The 22,217-nt window shown below is 35.6% G+C and overlaps 1 protein-coding gene across 6 annotated transcripts in view; it reads left to right on the forward strand.

Annotated features, from left to right (window-relative positions):
• Positions 1-20,909, forward strand: part of PTBP2 (polypyrimidine tract binding protein 2) — a 44,731-nt gene extending 23,822 nt beyond the window's left edge. For 3 of the 6 annotated variants that reach the window (XM_084211154.1, XM_084211149.1, XM_084211153.1), the window contains 11 exons: positions 1,119-1,291; positions 1,705-1,848; positions 2,793-2,957; positions 3,035-3,145; positions 9,831-10,026; positions 14,621-14,775; positions 16,188-16,221; positions 16,665-16,757; positions 17,145-17,361; positions 17,464-17,541; positions 17,677-20,909. In XM_084211154.1, the coding sequence (XP_084067280.1) occupies positions 1,119-1,291; positions 1,705-1,848; positions 2,793-2,957; positions 3,035-3,145; positions 9,831-10,026; positions 14,621-14,775; positions 16,188-16,221; positions 16,665-16,757; positions 17,145-17,361; positions 17,464-17,541; positions 17,677-17,809 (1,499 nt within the window). In that variant the 3' untranslated portion in view covers positions 17,810-20,909. The remainder of the gene's footprint in view (positions 1-1,118; positions 1,292-1,704; positions 1,849-2,792; positions 2,958-3,034; positions 3,146-9,830; positions 10,027-14,620; positions 14,776-16,187; positions 16,222-16,664; positions 16,758-17,144; positions 17,362-17,463; positions 17,542-17,676) is intronic. The other 3 variants (XM_084211150.1, XM_084211151.1, XM_084211152.1) reach the window with 3 other exon arrangements.
• The last annotated feature ends 1,308 nt before the right edge of the window (positions 20,910-22,217 follow it).

The following is a 22,217-nucleotide window of genomic DNA, read 5'->3' on the forward strand; positions in this document are numbered from 1 at the left end:
GTATGGAGTTACTGCATGATGTACCTCTAAGGCGTACTGTTTTTAACTAATAGGATAGTTTGAATTTTATATTTAGGTAAATCTAAATATCTTTTTTGGTAGAAGAAAAGGAAGTCTTATCACTTGTTTCACTAATGTCTAAGTGCATGCTGATTTCCAGCACTGATTAATTCATTAATATTATATCTTATGACAGTGTTGTTCTTTAGCGCTTGACTCTGATATTTACTCCACTGACATATTTGTAACCAAAGTAAATTATTTTTTTCTGGCCTCCTTTCAAAAGCAAGATTTCTTCCATCCAGCTGGTTAGCTGCTTATCAAGCAAAAGGAACTCCAGTTGGAATTTTGCTGTAATTCTTTGCAAGAATTCTGGAGAGTATTCTAAATAGTCTTTCTGGTGTTTTATACATTGATGCTAATGCTTCCCTGATTTTTTTAGGGAAATGTATCTGGATCTTCCCCCTTCCCTGTCTGTGTTGGCTGCGTTGTGTTCTTAGTTGGTTTTTCCTTTTTTATGAGTGAGCTTGTGGTTCAGAATGGACATTTTCCTACCTTCAATTGTTGGTTTCATCAGCTTTTTGTGATGTCAGTCCTCTGGGTCATCCCCTTTCTCCACTCTGATCTTTCCCAGCATTAATGATTCTTCCTGTCTTGCTTTGTTACTTTTCTACTTTTTGTGTCTTGTTCCTTAGTGCAAGCAGTTCTTAAAAAAAACTTTGGGATCTCTTAATGGTTCACCACTATTTTATTTCTTTCAAAAAATCTCTGGGTAGCCACTAACTGTTTTTACTTTAATGTATGTTGGAGTTCTTATGTGAGCCCTTGTTAGACATGATTAATATGTGATTCCATGTTATTATATGAGATGCTTCACTGCAAGTGAGGTGTAAAGGATTTGCTGTGGTCTCTGTCAGATGACTAAGTCTTGAACAATCTACCTTCCATGAAACTAGCATTTGTCTCTGCAGAATATGTTCTGAAGCCTTGAATTTGACCTAAAGCAAATGAAATGGCTCACTTAAAATTAATTTCATGTTTATAATTAAAAGCATTTTTTAATAAAGCATTAATATTATCGGTAAACTTTTCAAATAGAGTCTGAATATGTCTTTCAGCCAATGGTAATGACAACAAGAAATTCAAAGGTGATGATAAAATGGATGGGGCTCCTTCTCGTGTTCTTCATATCAGGAAATTGCCTGGGGAAGTGACAGAAACAGAAGTTATTGCTTTAGGTTTACCTTTTGGTAAAGTAACCAACATCCTGATGCTGAAAGGGAAAAACCAGGTAATTTGTTGCTTTTTGGTTTTTGGTATGCTTACTGTCTGATTTCGAAATATATTGTTAAAATGCTATTGAAGTAAGTCATAATGCAGTAAGTATTCTAGAAAAAAAGAGCTTTTGTTCCTTTATTTTTTTTAATTAATTCACGCCATTTTTTGGGGAAAATGGGGTGGTTGGCAGCTACATAAAGCAAAAAGTTAGTTGGAAGATAAATATTTATTCTTGCATCTTCACTGATGAATTTTTGGAGATGAAGTAGCTTAGCAAATAAAGTTGGTATGTGTAGAATGACATTTTCTGAAGGCTGATATCAATTTGTTAAAATCTGTTTTCAAACCCTTTGTTTTTCTATGTACATCTAATATGAAGATCACCTGCTTTGTAAATACTGAAAATTTTAATGCTTTTAATTGCAGGCATTTTTGGAACTTGCCACAGAAGAAGCAGCTATCACTATGGTTAATTACTACTCTGCTGTGACACCTCATCTCCGTAACCAACCCATTTATATCCAGTATTCCAATCATAAAGAACTAAAGACTGATAACACACTTAACCAGGTATATTTACTGTTCAGTAGTATCACAAAATGCAGACAGTAGACAATTAGGCATGGTATGTGTTTTTACCTGACATGCTCACTTGTCTCTCTTGTTTTGTATTGTTTTGCTTCATAAGGTAACTGTAATGAAAGTATTAAATGGAACCTCTTTTTTCTGCCCTTTTTCTTTCTCAGAAAAAGACATCTAATCTTTCTGATACTGTCAATTTCGGCAGTGGAAGTAGTTATATAGATGTGTGTTTTTGTGGTATCATGGTTACCTTTGAATTTCTAAAATCCTACTTGTGTTTAAAAACAAAAATCCCCATATATGGAGAGGATTTTGTTTTTCTTTTTTACAAAGAGGGTGGATAACAGACACCAGTTTGTTTACCTCTCTGGATACTACTTTCTGACATTTGTTAGTCTTTTGTATTATTTAATTTTGTTAAAACTGAGAAGTTTGGACATGTTAGTTTAGAATTTTCCTTCCTATTAGAACCTTCTGCATAGTTAAAATTACAGTGAAATGTTAGCTGACATTACCTTTTGAACGTAAGATAAGTACCGCTTTCTGTAGCATTGGGGTTTTTCCTTGGTTGGTTTGTGGGTTAGTTTAGTTTTATTTCCTGTGAAGGAAAGAATCTTGAAACCTACAAAATCCTCACTTTCTTTATCCTTAATAGTAGAACAATGAGCTTTCTACTAGAAAGATTGATATTGGTGCCTTTTGAAGCCCTTCCTTAACATGACATAAGGATTAATTGCTGTTTTCATTTTTGTTGGCTCTTCTCACAAAGTCAGACTGCATTGCGCTTAAATGTTGTGTTATGTCTGTAGCTCTGAGTTTTAAATAAGTGGACTATTTTGTGTTTCTGGAGTTAACTATATTAATTTTTCTAACTAATTTCAAGCTGTTATCTTGAAATATTAAGAAAATCTCTCTTCTGTCATTTTTTTAAGCGGGCCCAAGCTGTTCTTCAGGCAGTGACGGCTGTGCAGGCATCAAACGCTCCCATTAGTGGGACCACTGTTAGTGAGAGTGCAGTGACTCCAGCTCAGAGTCCAGTACTTAGAATAATTATTGACAACATGTACTATCCAGTAACTCTGGATGTTCTTCATCAGGTATGTAAAATTTCACTTTAGTTTGAGCTGTGATTGGGAGAAACAGATGTGTAAAACTGTACAATGTTTTTTGGCAGATATTCTCTAAATTTGGTGCTGTATTGAAGATAATCACATTCACAAAGAATAACCAGTTTCAAGCTTTACTGCAGTTTGGTGATCCAGTAAATGCACAGCAAGCAAAACAAGTAAGTATAGTTCTCTTCTAAGGCTAGAGATCTTCCTGTACTCTCAGTATTTGTAAAATGTTGATCTAACAGAGTACTGCCGTAACAATGTGTCATACTCCTCCACCACGTGTGTGAATCCTCTGAGATTAAAAAAAATAAGTAGAAGTTAGTTGTTGTGCTATGTGAAATCAGTGTTCAATGATAGTATGTTTATGGATACTGTGTCTAAAATATTTTAGACATTTGTAGGAACAAATATTATAGTAAGACTTGCACAGAGATGAAATAATATGCACGATTGCAATAGTAAAAATGTCACCCAGAAGTAAGATGTCATGTTGATGCATAATTAATTCACCATAAGCGGCAAATTTAGTAACCCTAATGAATTATTGTTGGCAGGTACTTTTAAGCATCCATACAAAAATGTGATTTGTGGATTAGTTACAGATCTGTGAAAGTATTTTGTTATGTTATCTTAAAGAAAAAAAAAAAAGAAAATCTAAACTTATTTGTAACCATAAATGCCCAGAAGAAAGAGTGCAGTTTACTCATGTGACCAGATTGTGAAGAAGCATTGCAGCAGTGATGGGTGAGCAGGATCTTGCTTTTGTTTTATAGGAAACTCTCCTATCCTGGGTAGGAGAGGCAAGAACAGGTAGCTGGTTTTATTCATTATAGCAGGAGAGAGCCTATGGATAAATTATGGCAAAGATCAACAGCATGTCATCTAGACCAGATGGTTTGAATTAATTGAATGGCATATGTTCACATTTGTGGCAGTAGAAAAGGTGAACCAAAGGGGAAGGTGAGATTTTTATTATTATTATTATAATTTTCAAGAGATAAATGGAATTAATTTGTACTTTCAAACCTTCACATGCAGTCTGAGTTTGAGGAAGGCTGATTAAAATTGATGTGCTGGTTAAGTGTTGCTTGGCAGCATAGAAAGTGCTTATTGCCTGTAGATGACAGACTAGCTGAGAACTTCACAAAATTGAAAAGCTCACACCTCAGGCTAAGTTGGCAAATTTTCCTCTTGGTAGAGGAAAGACAAAAATGGGCTTAATTTTCTGTTGTAAAGAATGAGGACTATACGGAAACAAAGACTTGGTTAAGTGGTGGAGGGTGGTCATTTTTGTCCCTATCACCAACTGAAATACTCGGCATTGAGTCAAGAACTGTGAGATGGTCAAGGCAAGGGATCACATAGAATTGAACATGTTTTCAAAAAGCAGAATGTAAGTTTTCATGCTGTTGAGGAAAACAAGAGAAGGGAAGAGATGATTTGCAGCTTGATTTGTGGTGGCCCACTTTAAGACAATCTACTCCAGAAAAGCAGTCTGGAAATACTTGTAGATCTGGAACACAATTTAAATTAGGGATGTCCTTTTGAGAGTTGAAATAACATCAAGTATTAGATTGTGCCTCAGAGTAAAGAGAGATTCAAATATATCACTGTACTACATAAGAATTTGTATGGATGGGATGGACCTTGCAGGTTTAAAATCGTGGTACAGAAACTACATCATAGCGTACAAGTTCTGCAGAAATCAGTTGTAGACATTTAGATTTATATTTGAAATATTTGATAAATAGTTGGATGCTAAATGTATTTGTTACTGAAGATTGTAATTCAGGCTTCACTTCTGTTTGGAAAGCCATGTTTCAGTAGTAGATGTTACTGCGGCTTTTAAAGTGCTTTTCTGATGCAAAGTATGACGTCAAGCGTTAAAGCTTTTGACCTCGTTTTTTGAGTCATATGTATTATCAGGAAATTTAATGGAAAAACGACGTCTGCGAAATGGACTGTAGTGATATGAAAACTGTCAGTGTAGTTCTAGGAATAAATTATAAAGAAGTTACAAATGAAAGGATGAGGTATGTAAAAATGTGAAAGGAATCTAAGAATCTCGTGCTGTTGTTGACTTCAGACAAACTGATACTAGCTTGTGAGATTCTATTGGTCTTAAAAAACCCCAGCATGTATTTATTTCTCCAGTTTTCCTGTTTTCATTAGGGTACCTGTTCACTTGTAGTAGCATGTGTGTAAATGACTAAACTTCATTAAATAAGTTACTCCTGTATGTACAGTCATTGTCAGAGTAATGTTGGGGCCTTATGGTCAAAATGAAATGGTCTTTGGTTTATAGTTTCATATTTTAACCAATCTGTGCGTAAATATACAAAATGTTAAGAGTAGAACCAGCTGCAATTACTAAAGGATGTTAAATTGGAAGGAACATTGATTTCCCCACTACCCTCACAAACTAAATAGAGTAAAATACAGTTCTTACAGTTAAGCCACTGTGGTAAAACATGAAGTGCCACCAGAACAAAAGTACCTAAAGGAAAGAAGCAGTCAGGTGATAGGGAAAAAAATCCCTTCAGCCTAAATACATCTGGATGTAGAAGCAAGATGATGTGGTGACTGCAATTAAGTTGCATGGAGTTCAAGATCAAACACATGCTAAAAGAGTAAGTTTCAATTTGTTTTCCATCCAAGTTACTGTAGCAGATAATGGGGAAATTTAATTTTCCGGTGGCCCTCTTCACGGGAAATCAGAATATGGCCTTAATAGAAATTGAAGACTTATTAAGGAAGTTAAAGAGCAGTTTGAAAAACTCAAGTGCTGTAAGTACCAAGGAGAGATGCTGTGCATTTGAAGGTTCTGAGAAAACAGTGACCCTGACAAGAAACTGCAATATGAAGCCTCTAGCCCTGTAGGATCTCTTTTGCAATTTGAATGAGCAGCTAGTGAAAAACCTCATTCCTGCTCTGCTTGTTTTGTGAGAAACTCATTTCCTGTAAAAGTAGATAGTGGCTCCACTGATACTTGTTTCCTGACCACCCTCAGGTTGGATCATTATGGGTTCCTTGGGTGAAGACTGGGAGCTTCAGATTCTATATAATGCAGCAGTCTAGCCAGGGTGGAGAATGTAACTGAGAATGGGCAAGAGTAGAGCACATTGAACTGCCGTGCTTCTGCTAATGAAGGTTTTGTCTGGAGATGTCTTTATGCATATGGAGATATCTAAGCATTAAAAATAGCCCATTTTCATTGTAAATGATGAGTACTCTTAGCATAAGCAGCAGACTTAAATATTTGAACACCAGTATTCTGGTATACCATGAGATGAGTGCTGGTGTTTCTGTCTGAGAAGCTGGCTAATTCAGAGCATTGCCTTTGTGCAGATGTACTGGAAGTATTCTTGCCAAACCATGGCTATTAACAGTTATTAATGACTCATCTGCAGACAATCAACTGAGGCTCATATGTAGGGCATGCCGGTCATCTTGACCCAGCATGGGTTAAAAATATCACTAGAGGTTCTGTTACAGTTGGCCAGTTGATCCTTCCTTGGCCTGCCCGTGATTCAAAGATTCCACTGAAGTTTGACGGCCCATGTCATCTTTCCAGTTGTTTTGCCTCACAGCTTCAGGGTAGCTCTGTGCTGGTAGCAGTCTGCAAAAGATCTCTGCCAATCTGCATTGCCTGAAAATATGTAGTAGGAGCTTCAGGTAGTTATTGCAGAATGGAAGAAAGGATGTCTTCAGATAGGATACTGCAGGGCTATTATCCACTATTATTGAATTAGGCTTTTTTGGACATTTTTAGTTCTAAGGAGCACAATTTATGCTCAGAAATGATAAGTAGTGTTCAGGTAAACAGGAGAGTGCTGGATTGCGTTGTATCAGAAATGCAGCAGGAAGTGCAGCAACAGGTCCTTTGCACATAAAATACGTTAATTTTTGAGAACAGAATGTATTTACATACACTTTTTAGCCACAGAAACTTCTTGTATCTTAGATAGTTGTTTTAAAAGAAATTACTTTCATTCAGATGCACAGATCTGTGGGATGCACTTGGGACATATCTCTCCCAAGAGATACTCAAGTAAGTGCCTTGAGTACTTACTTGAACTGGAGTATGTTTTTTAAGTGTTGCTTCCTTGGGTTTGAGGGGTTTTTATGCCTTTAGCTCTTAACACCCTTCTGAAAGTCTTGGATTTAGTTTTTTGGGTTTGCTGATACAGGCAAGATGAAGAATGGTACTCATATTTGTAGAAAGTCTCATGATCCTTGATCTCCTTGGTTTGGCCCATGTGTGGTGTGGTAGGGTATCACATGAGAAATAAATACTTGAAAGAAAAGTTTCTGAGCAGTAACTAGAGTTCTTAGAGATCATATTTGTATGTACATTCACTAGCATTGAATGGCTGGTGTCGTGTTTTTTAGGATGCCTGAGAGGAACAGTGTTTGAGGATTTGTTGCACATTCTTTTGCTATACAAGTAAGAGCTCAGGACACACATTCACATTTGTGACTTTAGTTGTGAACAATTAATCTTGAAAAGAATTCTAGTTGGTGAGAATATTTCTTGCATTGTTAGAGGTGTATGATGTTGCTGGCAAAGATGGTTGCAGGGAGTGGGTTTTTTTTGTTCTGTTGTTTGAATCCTTTCCTAGAGTTTGACTACAGTGCTTATTAAGAGTGCGTCTCCTTCCTTTCTCGTTCAGGATGTTCTTTCAGCCCATCTATCCCCCAGCTACAAGGGATTTCTCTTGTGCAGTACCTTTTATATGTATTTTTGGTCACTTTGATTTTGGCAGAAAGAGGAGTTTGCTGTTTCAGTAGAAGTTTTAGTTACTTATATAGCTCCCTTTAAACACTGACTACTCTAGAAACTCCAAACACAGATATATCTTGGTTTGCTACTTCTTAAGTCTAAAATATTTCCATCGACTTAGCAGCTTTCTGCAAGCTACAAGTCAGTATTTCTACAGACTCCACACGGAGGTAAAGTATGAATCTCTTTTGGTCCTGTGATTCAGACAAAGCTAAAGAATACAGCCTTTCAGTCTCATCCACACCTGTTTGCTTCATCATGGGATTGGGTGTTGTCTTGCTGGGCAGTGGCATTGTATTTGACAGTAAGTAAACTCTGGCTGGATAATTCCAACCTTCCTCTAGTCCATATCTTAGTGGATTTTAGAAGGTAGGAAGTCTTCTAAAATTGATGGCAGATTCTCAATATAAACTTTTTTAGGTGTAAGTGTTCAAGTGATATTCTTTTCCCGAATACCAACAGGAGTCTTGGATTGTGCTTTGTCACCATGTATTACAAAGAGCTAGCAAATGGTGTATGCTGTAATGGGGGTGCCTGTCACTACCCCAGCAATACAGAATTAATTAAGCTTGTGCTCTATGAATAAGGACAGTAAATTTTGCTTTTGGAATATTGTAAAAAACATTTTTAAGCTGAATTTCAAGCATAGGAGTGTCTCTTTAATTGCTGTCTGTTGATACAATGCATAGATTATTAAGTTTTTTGTTCTATATATTTTTAGAACTTCCAAGCTATGGTAAAATAATTACCATTCTTTTATGTTGACTGCTAATGGTGGTAATTCTTTTAAGTGGCTTTGTGATCCCTGGAGATGTCAGGTGTGGTGATGTTTTGTGGGGACAGCCTTGCTGGTCCAGCCTAGCAGAGGGCTGTCTGCATGATGTTCAGTTTCCAGATGCATCACTGTATGAAAATAGCAGGCACACAAGGTTTGTGCAGTGCTGAGCTCAAAATAGTAAGCCCTACCAGAACCTGGATGTGTTAGCAAGTACACTGCAGATGTAACCCTGCTAACTGCACGAGCTAGCTGAGGTCCAGAAGTGGTACATTTCCTTCTAAAATTTCAGTCCAAAAACTGAAATAAAAGATCTGATGTGTGTATTTGAAAATTTGCTTTATTTGTTTTTTTTCAGTGCATATATATCTATATATATAGATATATATGCTAGCTTTATATTTCACATAATGACTTGATTGAATGCTAATTTTTAAGATGAGCTGTATCATCACTTCCTAGCACTCCCTAAGAATTAAACTGACTTTGTAATAAAAGTTTCTATATTTTTAAGTCTCCCGTATTTAACTGGTAGTGCTTTGAGTGAAAGGAAGTGTAAATGGAATCAAATCCAAAATGTAAATGGACTCAAATCCAGGTATTGACTTGTCTGGTGGATAAGGGAGATGGAGGAAACATATATATGTGTATATATATGTTGGATTTTTTAAAAACTGTTTTCATAGAGTACTAGTTGTCATGTTAATACACATTCTTTCAGAAGTACCAATTAATTGTGAAAACGGGGAAAAAAGAGTATTAGTAACATCAGGTTAGCAGTTAAAGTTGGTTTTCTCTCCTCTTTGGCACTAACTGCCTTTAAGGGGAGAGAAGGAAAGCATGCAGGAATAATGTATATATTATGCTTTAACAGATGGCTGTCTAACATGGTAGTTAGACAAGTCTAGATTTTTTTTTCTCATTGATTTTCCATGTAAGGTTCTTGGCTTTTTGGTTTTGTTGTATTTTCTTTGTAAAATCTATTTGGCATTATGTCTGATTTTAAGCTGTGCTATGGAATGCAGGTTAATTAGCTGTATTTGACAGACAAAATTTAAGTTTGATAATGTTAAAATGTCCCTTGCCCCTTCAGTGCATAAAAACAGTTTCTAGGTAAGAAAGGAACATTGAGCTTTCTGGCATCATGTTGAGAGGTTAATGCATTTTATTTGGTTTTAAGCTTGACAGATAAATATCTATACTCTGGGCTTGTTTAAAATAAAACAACCAAAAACCCCAGCTTGTGCAGCTAACTGGTATTGTGTGTCTTTTTAATAAACTGTGATCTTTTTTTCAGGCCTTAGACGGTCAAAATATTTATAACGCTTGCTGTACCCTACGAATTGATTTTTCCAAATTGGTGAATTTGAATGTCAAGTACAACAATGATAAAAGCAGGGACTACACTCGTCCTGACCTTCCATCTGGTGATGGACAGCCAACGCTGGACCCAGCTATTGCTGCTGCATTTGCCAAGGAGACCTCTCTTCTAGGTATGATGTTGACATTCTTCTTCTGTATTGCAAAGCCACTTCATGAAAACATTCCTTAATCCTTCTAACAGCTTAAATTACAATGGTGTCCGAAGGCCCATGCATGGTTCAGTCTATATTGTGATCTGAATTGTAGAAACATAATTATATTGTCTTTAGAAGTTCTCCAAAAAATTAATGAAAACTTGCATGACAAAATGACAAATGCACAGAGTACTAAAAACAGTCAAGTTAGTTCAGCTTGTATCCCAAAATCTGTCCTTCCCTCTTTCATATGTTCCTGTCTGTGGCCACCTTGCCCACCTTCCCACCTAATTTGTAAGAGAGACTTAACATGACTTGCATGATTTCTTCATGATAAATGGTTATTTGTAATATCAGATTATGAAACTAACATTTTGCTGTTTTCCTTCAAAGGGGAAAGATTGTGCTCTTTGCTTAAAATACCCAAACTCTTTAGGGCTACCTGCAGTTTCTGTGAATAAAAGAAAAAAATCTATAGTTGCACTTCTAGTGATATGTTATAGGAGTTCTATATATCCTGTCAGCCTTTGAGTTCATCAGAAGTTAGTGAAATGCTCTGAAAAAGGTACAGATGTATCTGTTTTCTGACTGTTACCAAAATAATCAATGCATGCTCCTACTCCTGTCAAATTGGGTTTTTTTGGGAGAACACCTTTCACTCTTTAAAATGTAATAGCACTCAGATATAGAATCATTACTTTTATACAAGCCGATTTATTATGTTGTGATCATGTTCTTCCCACTTAGTCTTTTTCTTTTTTCTTTCTTGGATAATTTCCTGGTTTTGTTCTGAAGAAAACGTAAGGACAACATAGATTTCATGGTTTTTTGTACAGTCTGGGCCAAACTGAAGTAAGTTTGAGTTACTCTAGGAAAGAAGAGCCTCTGCTCTTCTTTGTTACAAAAGATGGAAGGCACTTAGTGAATGATGTGAACACAGGAAGAGGTAAATATTGTAGCTAGGGCTACTGAATGTTGCAGTGTATTTGCCAGTTTTCTGAAATCAGTTTACTTGACAGATACATTTCATATCTACTGTCTGCGTACTGTAGAGTACGCACAAAGTCAATTCATCCAAATTCCAGAGTGCTTGACTTCACATTTCCAGTGTCACTTGCAGCTATAGCAAAAGTTTTGGGAAGTAAAAAAATACTGTTCTCCAGCTGAAAAATTTTACAAAAAGACTCCAATAGTACTGTTGGTGCCTTAGTCATTAGGATAATTGTCAGAATGGGAATGGTGCTTGTTTGAATATGGAATAACAGGATTCTGGTTCTGGGCTTCTTACTGTGTAAAAAGGCACAAAATATAAATGATGTAATAAATAAGAGGACAAAAGATAGAAAAATAACAAGAACTGGAATGGATGCTTGTGCATGCAATTTATAGGTGTATTTACTAAGATGCTCAAAAGGAGAAAGATGGGAAGACTTAGAAGTTCAGAGAGTCATGGAGGTTGGCAAACTCTGATGTGTTAAGTATGGCAGAATGATAACAGCAACCTTCCTCCTATTTTTTTTTTAATCTTAATATTTATTTCCTTCTGTTTGATACAGAATTTCTTTCTGTAATGTTAATAAAGATGTCTTCAGCATATGCTGAGTTTCAGCTGTGCCTTATTCACATGTGATTCTCAGAGGGTATATTTCCCCATGAGAGAGTGGAGCTCCATTTTGAGTTTAGTGTGCTGTTCTTCAGCTTCTTTGGCATGCTCAGAAAGAATAACATGAGATGGACATGTGGCATTGCTGTAAAAATGTGCTGTGTCTGATCTTTTATATCATGAGATTGCTGACAGAAAATGCATTAAGGACTCACTTCTTCCTTTTGCTTATGCTACACTTCTATATGCTGAAAACTTGTACAAAACTTTGGTGCAACTTTTTGTTGTTGGCTTTCTAGGAGTATACTGTAATCATTATGTAAAAAGGGAGATTTAGGTTCAACACAGTTTTGTGGCTTGAGTTTTAGTGACAGGATGTAAATCTTGTTACTCTTGGTGCTTAAATCTGTGCTAATTCCAAACCAAACATATCTCAGTTTCCTTCTGGGTAAAGTGAATGCTCCACTTAAGTAAATGTAACTTGATAATGCAACTCTTGTAGCTTTGTAAGCTGTTAAGCAGAGATGTTAAGCTGCTGTCTCCCCCAAAGCCGTAGGAAGAAGGACAGGAACTAGTCAGTACAAGTAGATGGTGATTACTTGACATAGAGCCATGAAAAGGGTTCATAACAGGTCTATAAACCCAGTTCTTGGTCAGTTTTACTTGCCTGCATTAAGATGATTACTAGTGCCTCTGGTTTTAATGGAAATTGATAATAAGTGGATATGTTTTTAGTATAACTTCAGTTTGCCTACTATGAAAATGGCATTAGCAAGTTGCATTTTGGAAGTCACACAAAAGGATGAGCTGAGAGGGAATAAATAATGTGATATGTTGTATTTTAACTTCATTGAGGAAAAGGCCTAAAAAGGCTAGAAAGAAGGTATATAATATTTGTGTGTTTCCATTAATATTTTGAAAAAAACAAAAACCTGTTATCTGTAGTTGTAGGAAGCTAAAATAAAACTAGTTACAAAGATTTCTGATATTAGTTGATCATGTTGACAACATAGCTGACATTTCTAAATAGTTTCATACAAGTCCTAAACGGTGTTACGTGGTAACTTTTTCATAATAGAAACTCTTCTTATTTTGTGGAACAGAATTCTGTTCCACAGCTATTTGCTGTGGCTTTGTAATTTGTCTGACCATTTCAAAAAATGAGATCTATGTATGCTAAGTAATCAGTTAAAAACATATCAATCAAATAGATGGTCTAGCCTGCATGCATCATCACTCATTCATCTACTACATCCTCACCTGTGATAAAATAAGGTTTCAGAAGTCCTTGAGTCTGTAAACTGGACAATATTCAATGAGTGTTAATGTTTTTTGAAAGAAGGAGAAAATTACTAGTGGACTAAATGAGATGGTTTCAAATGAATGATCAGAGGCAAATTTTTTTCCTTCTGTTTTTTACCTCACATATAAAACAATAGATATAATCTCCCTCCTTTTCAACTCCCCCAAAAAAGTTACAAATGTCACAGAAAAAAGCTTTGGATAAACAACAGCTGTATTATACTGAACCACAACAAACAAAATATTTTATATAAGAACTACTTAAAATAGCAAATACGGATGTACGTTACTCACAATTTAGATATTTGTTTAATATTACAGCTGGAAATCAACTGTTGTGCTTAGGGCTTGCACAGCTTTATCCCTTGCTGTCATTGCTCGCATTCTTTGTTAGCACTTTCCACTAGTGCTCCTTTTTAAGATTCTTGCTGATAATTTTGAAGGATAATAATTGAAAATACTTTTATAGGAATGGTGTTTAATAAATCATTGTTTTTAACTTCTTCGGTGAGACCGAAGAATGTCCTTAGGGAGAGTCTGATGCTGTGAAGAATTTTGCCTTTTAAAGTATGAATTACTTGGCTGTGCTGTGCCCAGCTATGGAAAGAACCATAAAAACTGCACTGGTGGTCTTTAGATTCCTTTACTTCTGAAAATCCTGGATTGGCTTAAACTTTCTAAGGTTAGGGAGAGATGTCTAGACATACTAGAAGACTGGATATGCTCTACTAAGACCTGGTAGCTTGATGTTTTCTAAAATGCAAGTGATTGCTATTGACCTAGTATAAATAGGTTGTATTTCCTTCAGGTGGGGATCTGTCATGCCATACTGTCCTGGAAAAGTATTTTGATACAATAGTGCTCATTTACTGAACCCTGCATGATGTGCAAATGGCAATGTTGACCAATACAGTAAAGCTGTTCCTATATAAACCATGTATAGTGCAAATGTATCGCAAGAACCTTTCCTGAATCCTGGGTGTAGCACACTCAACTCATACCCCAATGACATGAGCAGACAAAACCAGCATTTCTCTGCGAGGTCTGAGTTCCCTTGAAGAAGAAAATGTAAAGGCACAGCTGAAGCTATAGCTGAGGGTAACATGCTTCTTCAGAGAACTGGATTACTAAAGCCACAGAGCATGTTGGATCTTGAATTTAGAGGGTTGCCTCCCCACGTCATGCTAAGGTTGTCAGAGATGCGTAAACCTCTTCACATGGACAAATGCACGGTTGGGGATTTAGTCAAGCACCAAGTTGAAGTGAGGAATGTCTCTCAAATGATGATGAGAAATAAGGATGTAATGATGCAGAGAGCACAGTTAGTGTTTATTCTTACTGATTTAATCAACATTTACTTTAGACCATCTTGATAAACTAGACACAACCATTTTGGAGTGCAGTGGAAAGAGTTTTGCTGCACAGTAATGGTTATTTGAATAAAAAGTACTTTTTATACCTCATGACTCTGCAAACTTGATCTGAAAAAAATTTTTTACATTTCTCTTACGTTCATTTACCAACCCATTTCACAACCCTTTGGATGACTTTACAGTGGTATTGTTTACTGTGTAGAGTGGTATACAGCCCTAGTACTGATATAGGAACTTTTTTTAAAAAGTGACTTGTGTGTGTTTCGTAAAATATGCTTTATTTTAAAATTAGGGCTTCCTGTTGCAGCTGTTCCAGGAGCTCTGAGTCCTTTGGCTATTCCAAATGCTGCTGCTGCAGCTGCAGCTGCTGCTGCTGGCCGTGTGGGAATGCCTGGAGTTTCAGCTGGTGGCAATACAGTCCTCCTGGTTAGCAATTTAAATGAAGAGGTAAGTGAAACAATTTTACTTCGTTTTCCCCCCCTCTTTAGTCACACTTCATTTGTCAGTATTTTATAATTTCTTTGCGTTTGGCCTCTTACATTTGGATTTTAAGCTCAAAGTATTTTTGCTGTTTTTTTAATAATCCCCAAAGTTTATTTTAAAGCCATTGTTAAATACATTTTTGTTCCTAGGTAGCTGACAACTTAAAATATCCTTTGACAGTCAGCTACCTATTTTTTCTAAGAAAAGTTTGGTAGCTTCTTCATGTTTGAATACCAACTATTCTTTCTTTTGTAACTGTAATCATGTAAACTAGAATTTCTGTTTTGTTTCTAATTGTTTGCTGTTTCATTTCATGCTTGTATCTCACATTTTTGAGTCTTAATTTGTGTGAACTACTCTAACACATTTTTCTTTGAAGGTTCTCCTAAAGATCTTGACGAGGCACTCTTCCAGTCTCTCTTAGTAATTTTTTTTCTTTGCAGTTACTCATTTGTCTTAAAAATAAAAAAGTGGTGGCAAAGCATTTTCACCTTAACTGTATCTTTCTTGCTAACTCTGAAATCTAAAGGGATTAATTTAGTTTTGCATTTTTACTGTCCTTTACATTTATTTTGATGGCTGTGAAAGCTGGTATGAAATGTGGGAAGTTTGTATCAGTCTAGCTGTTCCATTTTTAACTGGCCTCTGTCACTGTAAATCATTAAGCTTTTTTTATCATCTAGTACTATTTTGTCATCCACAGTCTTGCATGTTAAAATGTTTCAGATCAGAGTGCCATTTTGAAAGATATTTTGCCTGCATTTCATAACCAGCCATGCTTACGCAGTTAAAGTTTAAATTTAAAAATTTCTATTGCATGCTTTTTTTAATTTATTTTCATGTTGAGATGAAATGCTGTAGTTTACTCTTGATATGAATGTACTTTACCCATATTTGTCTTGGGTGACTACATTTTACTCAGTTTTTCTCGTACAGTACATAAACCAACCATTTTCTGACCAAATTCCTACATTTCCTATGTACTGACCTATATTTTATTTTTTTTTTGTTCCCCACTTCCTTATTTTTTTTTCTTCTGCATTGCTGTATTCCCTCCCCCATTTCATCCTTTTCCCTGTGTGTTCAACTTCCCTTTCCTTGTCTTTACCCAAATTCCCATGCCCTTCCCTGTCTTACCCTTCTCCTCGTCTTTGTCTACGTTCCCTGTCTTCATTCCCTATGTTCATGCTTCTGTGCTTGAACAAAATGTTCCTCGGACCAACTTGCCCCAATTAACCGCCTTGAAACCATGATCCATGACCACCTCACCATTCTGCGGGAACCACCCTTCGTTATGGATGATCTGTTCATCTCCGCTCTTCCTCGACTCTTCTCTCTTCTTGTCTTACGCTGCTTGCTCTTCTCTCCTTCTAAAGATGGTTACGCCCCAAAGTCTGTTTACCCTCTTCGGTATGTTATTGTTAGCACTATACTTTTATTATTGATTTGGTTTTGTTTTTATGGTTTTTGTTTGGTTGGTTTTTTTGTTTCACCTTAATTCTTATTTGTAGCTAGCACTTTGGCTTAAAGTTGAATAGTAAATCTTTTGCTATTTTTCTTTTGCTGTTTAAATCTCTCCATAGACACAGATTTTCTTTTAATGCATGCTAATATATTTTGCATGGTCTTTAATTTTATATCATTCACATAGCTTTGAGGGTTTATCAGAAATTATTCTTTTCAAAATTCACTATTCAAAATCTTTATCTCCTTTATTCATTTGTGAGTGTGTTGAGTTTGAGCGAGTGATCTTGTTGCTGTCTGAATGTTCCATTGATATGTCAAAATATATTACTTAGGTGGCTGGCTTTAAAAATGAACTTTTTCTTTTGGGTTACTTTGACTCTGAAAAGGTGTTTATGGTGATGTGCAGCGTGTGAAGATTTTATACAATAAGAAAGATAGTGCTCTTATACAGATGGCTGATGGAAACCAGTCACAGCTGGGTAAGATTAGTTTTCTGTTTATATTCCCATTAGTCTAAGTACTTGGAAATTAGGCTGTGTAAGATCAGGTGAACTAAATGTGTTTATATTTGTCAGTTTGTCCCTTATCTTGGTTATCCATCAGATCCAAAATCTTTTTGCATGCACTTGTGTTCCACAAGGTCTGCACTTAAATGAATACCCTAAATGAATTCAACAGCTGAATCAAATATGATGATCCCTGAATAAAATTAAATATTGACAAAGAGTCTGCAGACCGTGTGCCTAATTCTAGTCCCTTAGCACACTGACCCTTTGATTTGCTTGAGTGCTTTTCTTCTTTGCATGTGTGATGTGCCACAAGCTATTGAAAAGTAGCACTCAATTGAGTAAACTTGTCTTTTTCAGCCATGAGCCATCTTAATGGACAAAAGATGTATGGAAAGATCATTCGGGTTACCCTTTCTAAACATCAGACAGTACAACTACCTCGAGAGGGACTTGATGACCAAGGGCTGACTAAAGATTTTGGTAATTCACCTTTGCACCGCTTCAAGAAACCTGGTTCCAAAAACTTTCAAAATATATTCCCACCTTCTGCAACACTTCATCTGTCCAATATTCCGTAAGTGTTCACTGTCAGCAATGTGATACTATTTATGTGAATCACAGCACACTGAACTGACTTCTGATTTGCTGCTTATGCTTATTTTCTTCCTGTCTGTAGACCATCAGTAGCAGAAGAGGATCTACGCACATTGTTTGCTAACACTGGAGGCACTGTGAAAGCATTTAAATTTTTTCAGTAAGTACCTTTTCTGCACATAGCTCTAAAAAAAGAGCTTTGCAGCACATCTTAAGAAAAAGTATATATGAAATTGCAAACATTAGGAGCAACCCCTGTAGTGTTCAAGTTCCTAATTCCATTATTTTGTTTCAGAAGAGATCACAAGATGGCCCTTCTTCAGATGTCAACAGTAGAAGAAGCTATTCAGGCTTTGATTGATCTTCACAATTACAATCTGGGAGAAAGTCACCATCTGAGAGTTTCTTTCTCTAAGTCAACTATTTAAAAAGGCAGATAGAGAATGAAGGTGTATTGCATTGTTTGGTGTTGTCACCTTTTGACTGTTCAGGAAAGTGGGGACCAGAGTTTGTCTTCTGTTTTTTTATTTTTTTCATGCTGTTACCATTCCTCAATTGTTTAAAAAAAAAATTTAAAAAAGGCAGTGATGTTAACTGCTTTTCAACTGTTGTTTAGATAAACCATTGTTTTGTTTAAAAGATTTCAAGTTAATACCACATTTTTTCAACTTAGTTGACGTACGTGCCTTAAAAAGGAAAATTAGTAGTGCTGGAATTGCATAACTAGAAAAAAGCAAATTTGGTTGTCTGGGGCACATTGTTACATGATAATTTAAATATGTTTAGGCAGGGGTGTGTAAAAAGGTTAAGTTTTTGTTTTCTCCTGCTTGATTTCTTTATCTGCTGGCTTGTCACTTATTTTCTTTTTAATTGGATAAGATGCATTACACTGAAAGAGTAAAATTATTTTATTTGATTTTTACTTCTTTTTGCTATGTGTTCTTTTTTAAAAAAAGCCTTTCGTATTTCATTGTTCTGGTCTAGATTCAGTTATGAATGTAGGCATTAGTTAAAATTAACAAGGTACAGAATATTAATTTCTTAAAGGACAAAAAGTGACTTCTGTGACTTTGAGCCCTACGTGAAAAGCATTGTGGAATCTTAACCTTTTTGTACACACTCTTGTGGGATGTATCATATAAATGTCAGCACTAAGTAATGTCTTGTTTGTGGCTGAATATTTTTCGTAGATGTTTTTGAAGTTGACATGACTTACGTGCATTTCAATATATATTGCCATCTTTAGTTTGTAATTAAGATATGGAATATGGTTGTGGATTTCTGAGCATGTACAGACTGGTCAAGCTAGTTCAGGAAATGGTGCATGTATTTTTCAATGATGAAGAAAGTTTGCTGCAAATGCTTGCAGGAAATTTTGTGGCAGTTTTCTAAAACTGACAACCAGGTGGGACCAAAGTTTATGTGCCTTTAGTCTTAATTTACCTTGCATTGTAATATTCAGTTTTAATAAATCTCTTCAAAATATTTTGTATTTAGAAATTGATCTGACTTTACTATAAACATGGCTCAGAATCTGCAGATCCTGTTAATTTGAAAGCAGTTCACTGACAGTCTGAACTGTTACCTTGATTCTGTTTAAATGACCAATACTTTTTGAAATTGATGTACTTAGTTTTAAGATTCATAGATTCTGTTAGCTATGTAGAAAAAAGGTCATGTATATTTTCTATTAGTTGAGTTTTTACATCTTTAGAATTGTAAAATTCAGTATAGTTTGGAAGTGGCACAATTAAAAATTAATTTTTCTAACAAAGTTGGGAGGTTTGATGGTTGTTTAATTTCATTTTGTGTGTACTCTGCTTACCTCTGTAGCATGCTCAATAAACACTTCTGTAGCTCTGTATTCACCTTTTCTGTCTTTCTCTGCTGCTTTCTATCTCTTCTCTTCTTTGTTTTTCACTTCTACTGTGCTTCTAAATTCATGTTATTCTCTGCCAGGGTGGGAAAAGCATAATATAAAAACTACTATTTATGGCTTTTTACCATAAATCTGATGCTGTGAAAAATACCAACTCTTTATTTTCAGATAGTGACCCCTTTGCAGGCATCTGTGCAAATTAAACGTTTCCCACCCTGTTATAACTTACTGCTTTAAAGACATAACCTTTATTGTAGTTTGTTAGCTCTCTCTTTCTATCTTTTTAGTTTTTAAGCAGATTTATGCACTAATAGATCTCTCAGGTTTGCCATGCTCTCTTGCTGCAAGTTTCATCTTTCATTTTTTTTTTGTGTGTGCTAAAGATTTTCTACTAATCATACAGTACATTCGTGGGTGAAAGTAACAAACGATTTCACATGAGATCTGTGGACCATACATGTTTGAGAACACTTTTTCAGAGTAATGGGTTCAAAGGAATATTAGAACAGTTGAGGCTCTTCAGTAGTTTTCCTGTACATTACCTTGAACTGATTGTTGTGGGGGTTTTCTCCCTTTCAGTTAGAAATAGGATTTTACACAGTTGCCATTTAAGAGTAACTGAATGATCCTGGAGCATTTGGCTAAAGCTGTCAGCATTCAAATCAAAGCATTTTTTAGTCACTTTGCAGTACAGCCACTGTAGGTACATTGATGTCAGAATGCTTTGTGAACTGATGTCTTCCTTTGGGTGCCTTTCAAATCAGTAAATAGCTATCAGCTTTTGAAGGCCATGGTATAATATAGGGGCTTGCATTAGTCTTAATACATTAAATATAAGGCATTTTATCGGAATTACACCCAATATATGATTTAAGTTACACTCCAGGTATTGCAGTGATCACCCAATCTGAAGTGCTGATAGAATCCTATTCATCCATACTCAAAGTTTGGGAATCAGCATCTTTTTCCAGTCCAAGCACCCAAACGCACAGATGTGACTATTTCCACTGATTTAAGCAGTAGTTAAGGGTCTGACTGAGCTGATCTGTTACGTTTTTCATCTGTACAATATGATGTCCCATATTTTTCTAAAATAAAAGTGTGTCAGATTTCCTTTTGTGTATCAGAATGTGCTTGCGTGTTTCAACTAGAAATGTGACTTGAAATTTGCCATTCTGTGTGTTCAGCTTGTGCTGAATTATTTCCACTCTAAAACGTGTGTCAGATAGCATACAGTGATTGCCATATCTGTAATTTTGAAATAACTGTAAACATCTGCACTGTCTGATTGTGTACAAATATAGGGGTTTATAAAAGGGTAGCTTACATTCTTCTTGCTAGGCTTATTTCCTTAAAAAGAAGTTTCTATACTTTTCTCATTTTGAAAATTTCTGTGGCAAAAACCTCACAGGAAAGTATATATATTGGCTTTGACTTGTTATAAATTCAGCAGCTTTTATTACAAGGTTATATTTTTATCAGCCAAAATTAAAAGTAATGACAGTCATAATTGTCATGAAAGCATTTTTTATTAATCTGAAGAAAATCATGTTCAGTTATGAACACTTAGTCTTTAAAGTGGATCTCTTCAGAAAATACAGACTTAATAATGTCCTGACTCCTAGAACTTTCAAAAACTTCTTTTTCATGAGATGGTAATGCATTTTGTATAGTAATTTGTACATTTTTTGTTGTTATAAAATGTAAATAAGTTTCTGTATTTTTAGCTCTTCAGAATGTGAAAAGCATCACTTTTATTAAAATTTTACTAAAAATAAGATTCATGAATAACTTCTTACACTCCATGGAATGTGAGTTTTCAGATTGTTAGTAAAACTTAACCATAGGCATGGTGATTCTCCAAACTCAATTTCAGATTTTTAAAATAATTCTGGTATTTTGTCAGAGGGCAGTTGCTGACTTTTATTTCTTTGTGAATCGGTACATTTTTCTCTGGTGGAGCAATGAAATTGGTTGGAGAAGTCCAAAAATGATCTTTGATCAGATAATTCTGAGTGGCAAATACAGTTTGTAAGTAAAATAAACCTTATAGCATTCTAACTAGAAACTGGGGGAAAACTTCAAAGCTGAGTGAATACACTTAAAAGTATTTCTGTATATTGTGATTCAACATGTTATGAAAGGTGACTTTGCCCTGCAGGAATAACAGTTCATACAACTATTTGTATCTTGCCTTTTTTAATGTTTTACATTAAGAGTTAATTTCATAAGCCATTTTACAAAAACAGTTTCTTTGGTTCTTTATAAGTTTCCTTATGTTTCCTAGTATCTTACAGCATGACAAGGTTAATAAGGTCCTGCTGTCTGCAGGATTTAAGGCACTGTGATTTCAAACTCTAGTTTAGTCCAGATAATTTGTCTAATTCTGTGCTTAGATAACATGTACGTCTGTCAAAACATTAGAATAAAGAATTGTGGGGTTTTTTTTGCCAACAGGAATATAAATCCACTGGCCCCATCTCAGGAAATGGTTTTCCTAAAATCAAATCTGTTACAGTGAGCAAGACTGCTGGAAAGGTTTAGCTGTGTTATGTAGGCATGAGGCTGAAATCCTTGTTCTGTTCCAGACTCTGAGACAACCTGAAATTCAGTTTTGCTGAGATGAACAAATTTTCTTTTAAATAATTAGGCAGAATACCCCATGTCTTGTAGTCCTGGTGTGTGTAGAAAGGCATATATATATATATAGATAGATATAGATATTTAGATATATTGGGACATCTGCAATATTTCTTACCTTCCTGGTTTCTTGGGGAGCTGAGCAGCTGCAACCTGCTAGTGTGATTCCAGCCACACAGAGGATAAGAAGAAAGAAAGATTTTTCTTTTTTGAAACTATAGGACTTGGCATGGTATTTTCTACTTAATGGGCCTTGGTAAAATTAGTCAGTCAGTAGACTGCAGTAATCTCAACTATAGAGAATGATAAGCCATTAA

Source organism: Fringilla coelebs, assembly GCF_963513975.1.
Source record: "Fringilla coelebs genome assembly, chromosome: 9".
Taxonomy (NCBI): Eukaryota; Metazoa; Chordata; class Aves; order Passeriformes; family Fringillidae; genus Fringilla; species Fringilla coelebs.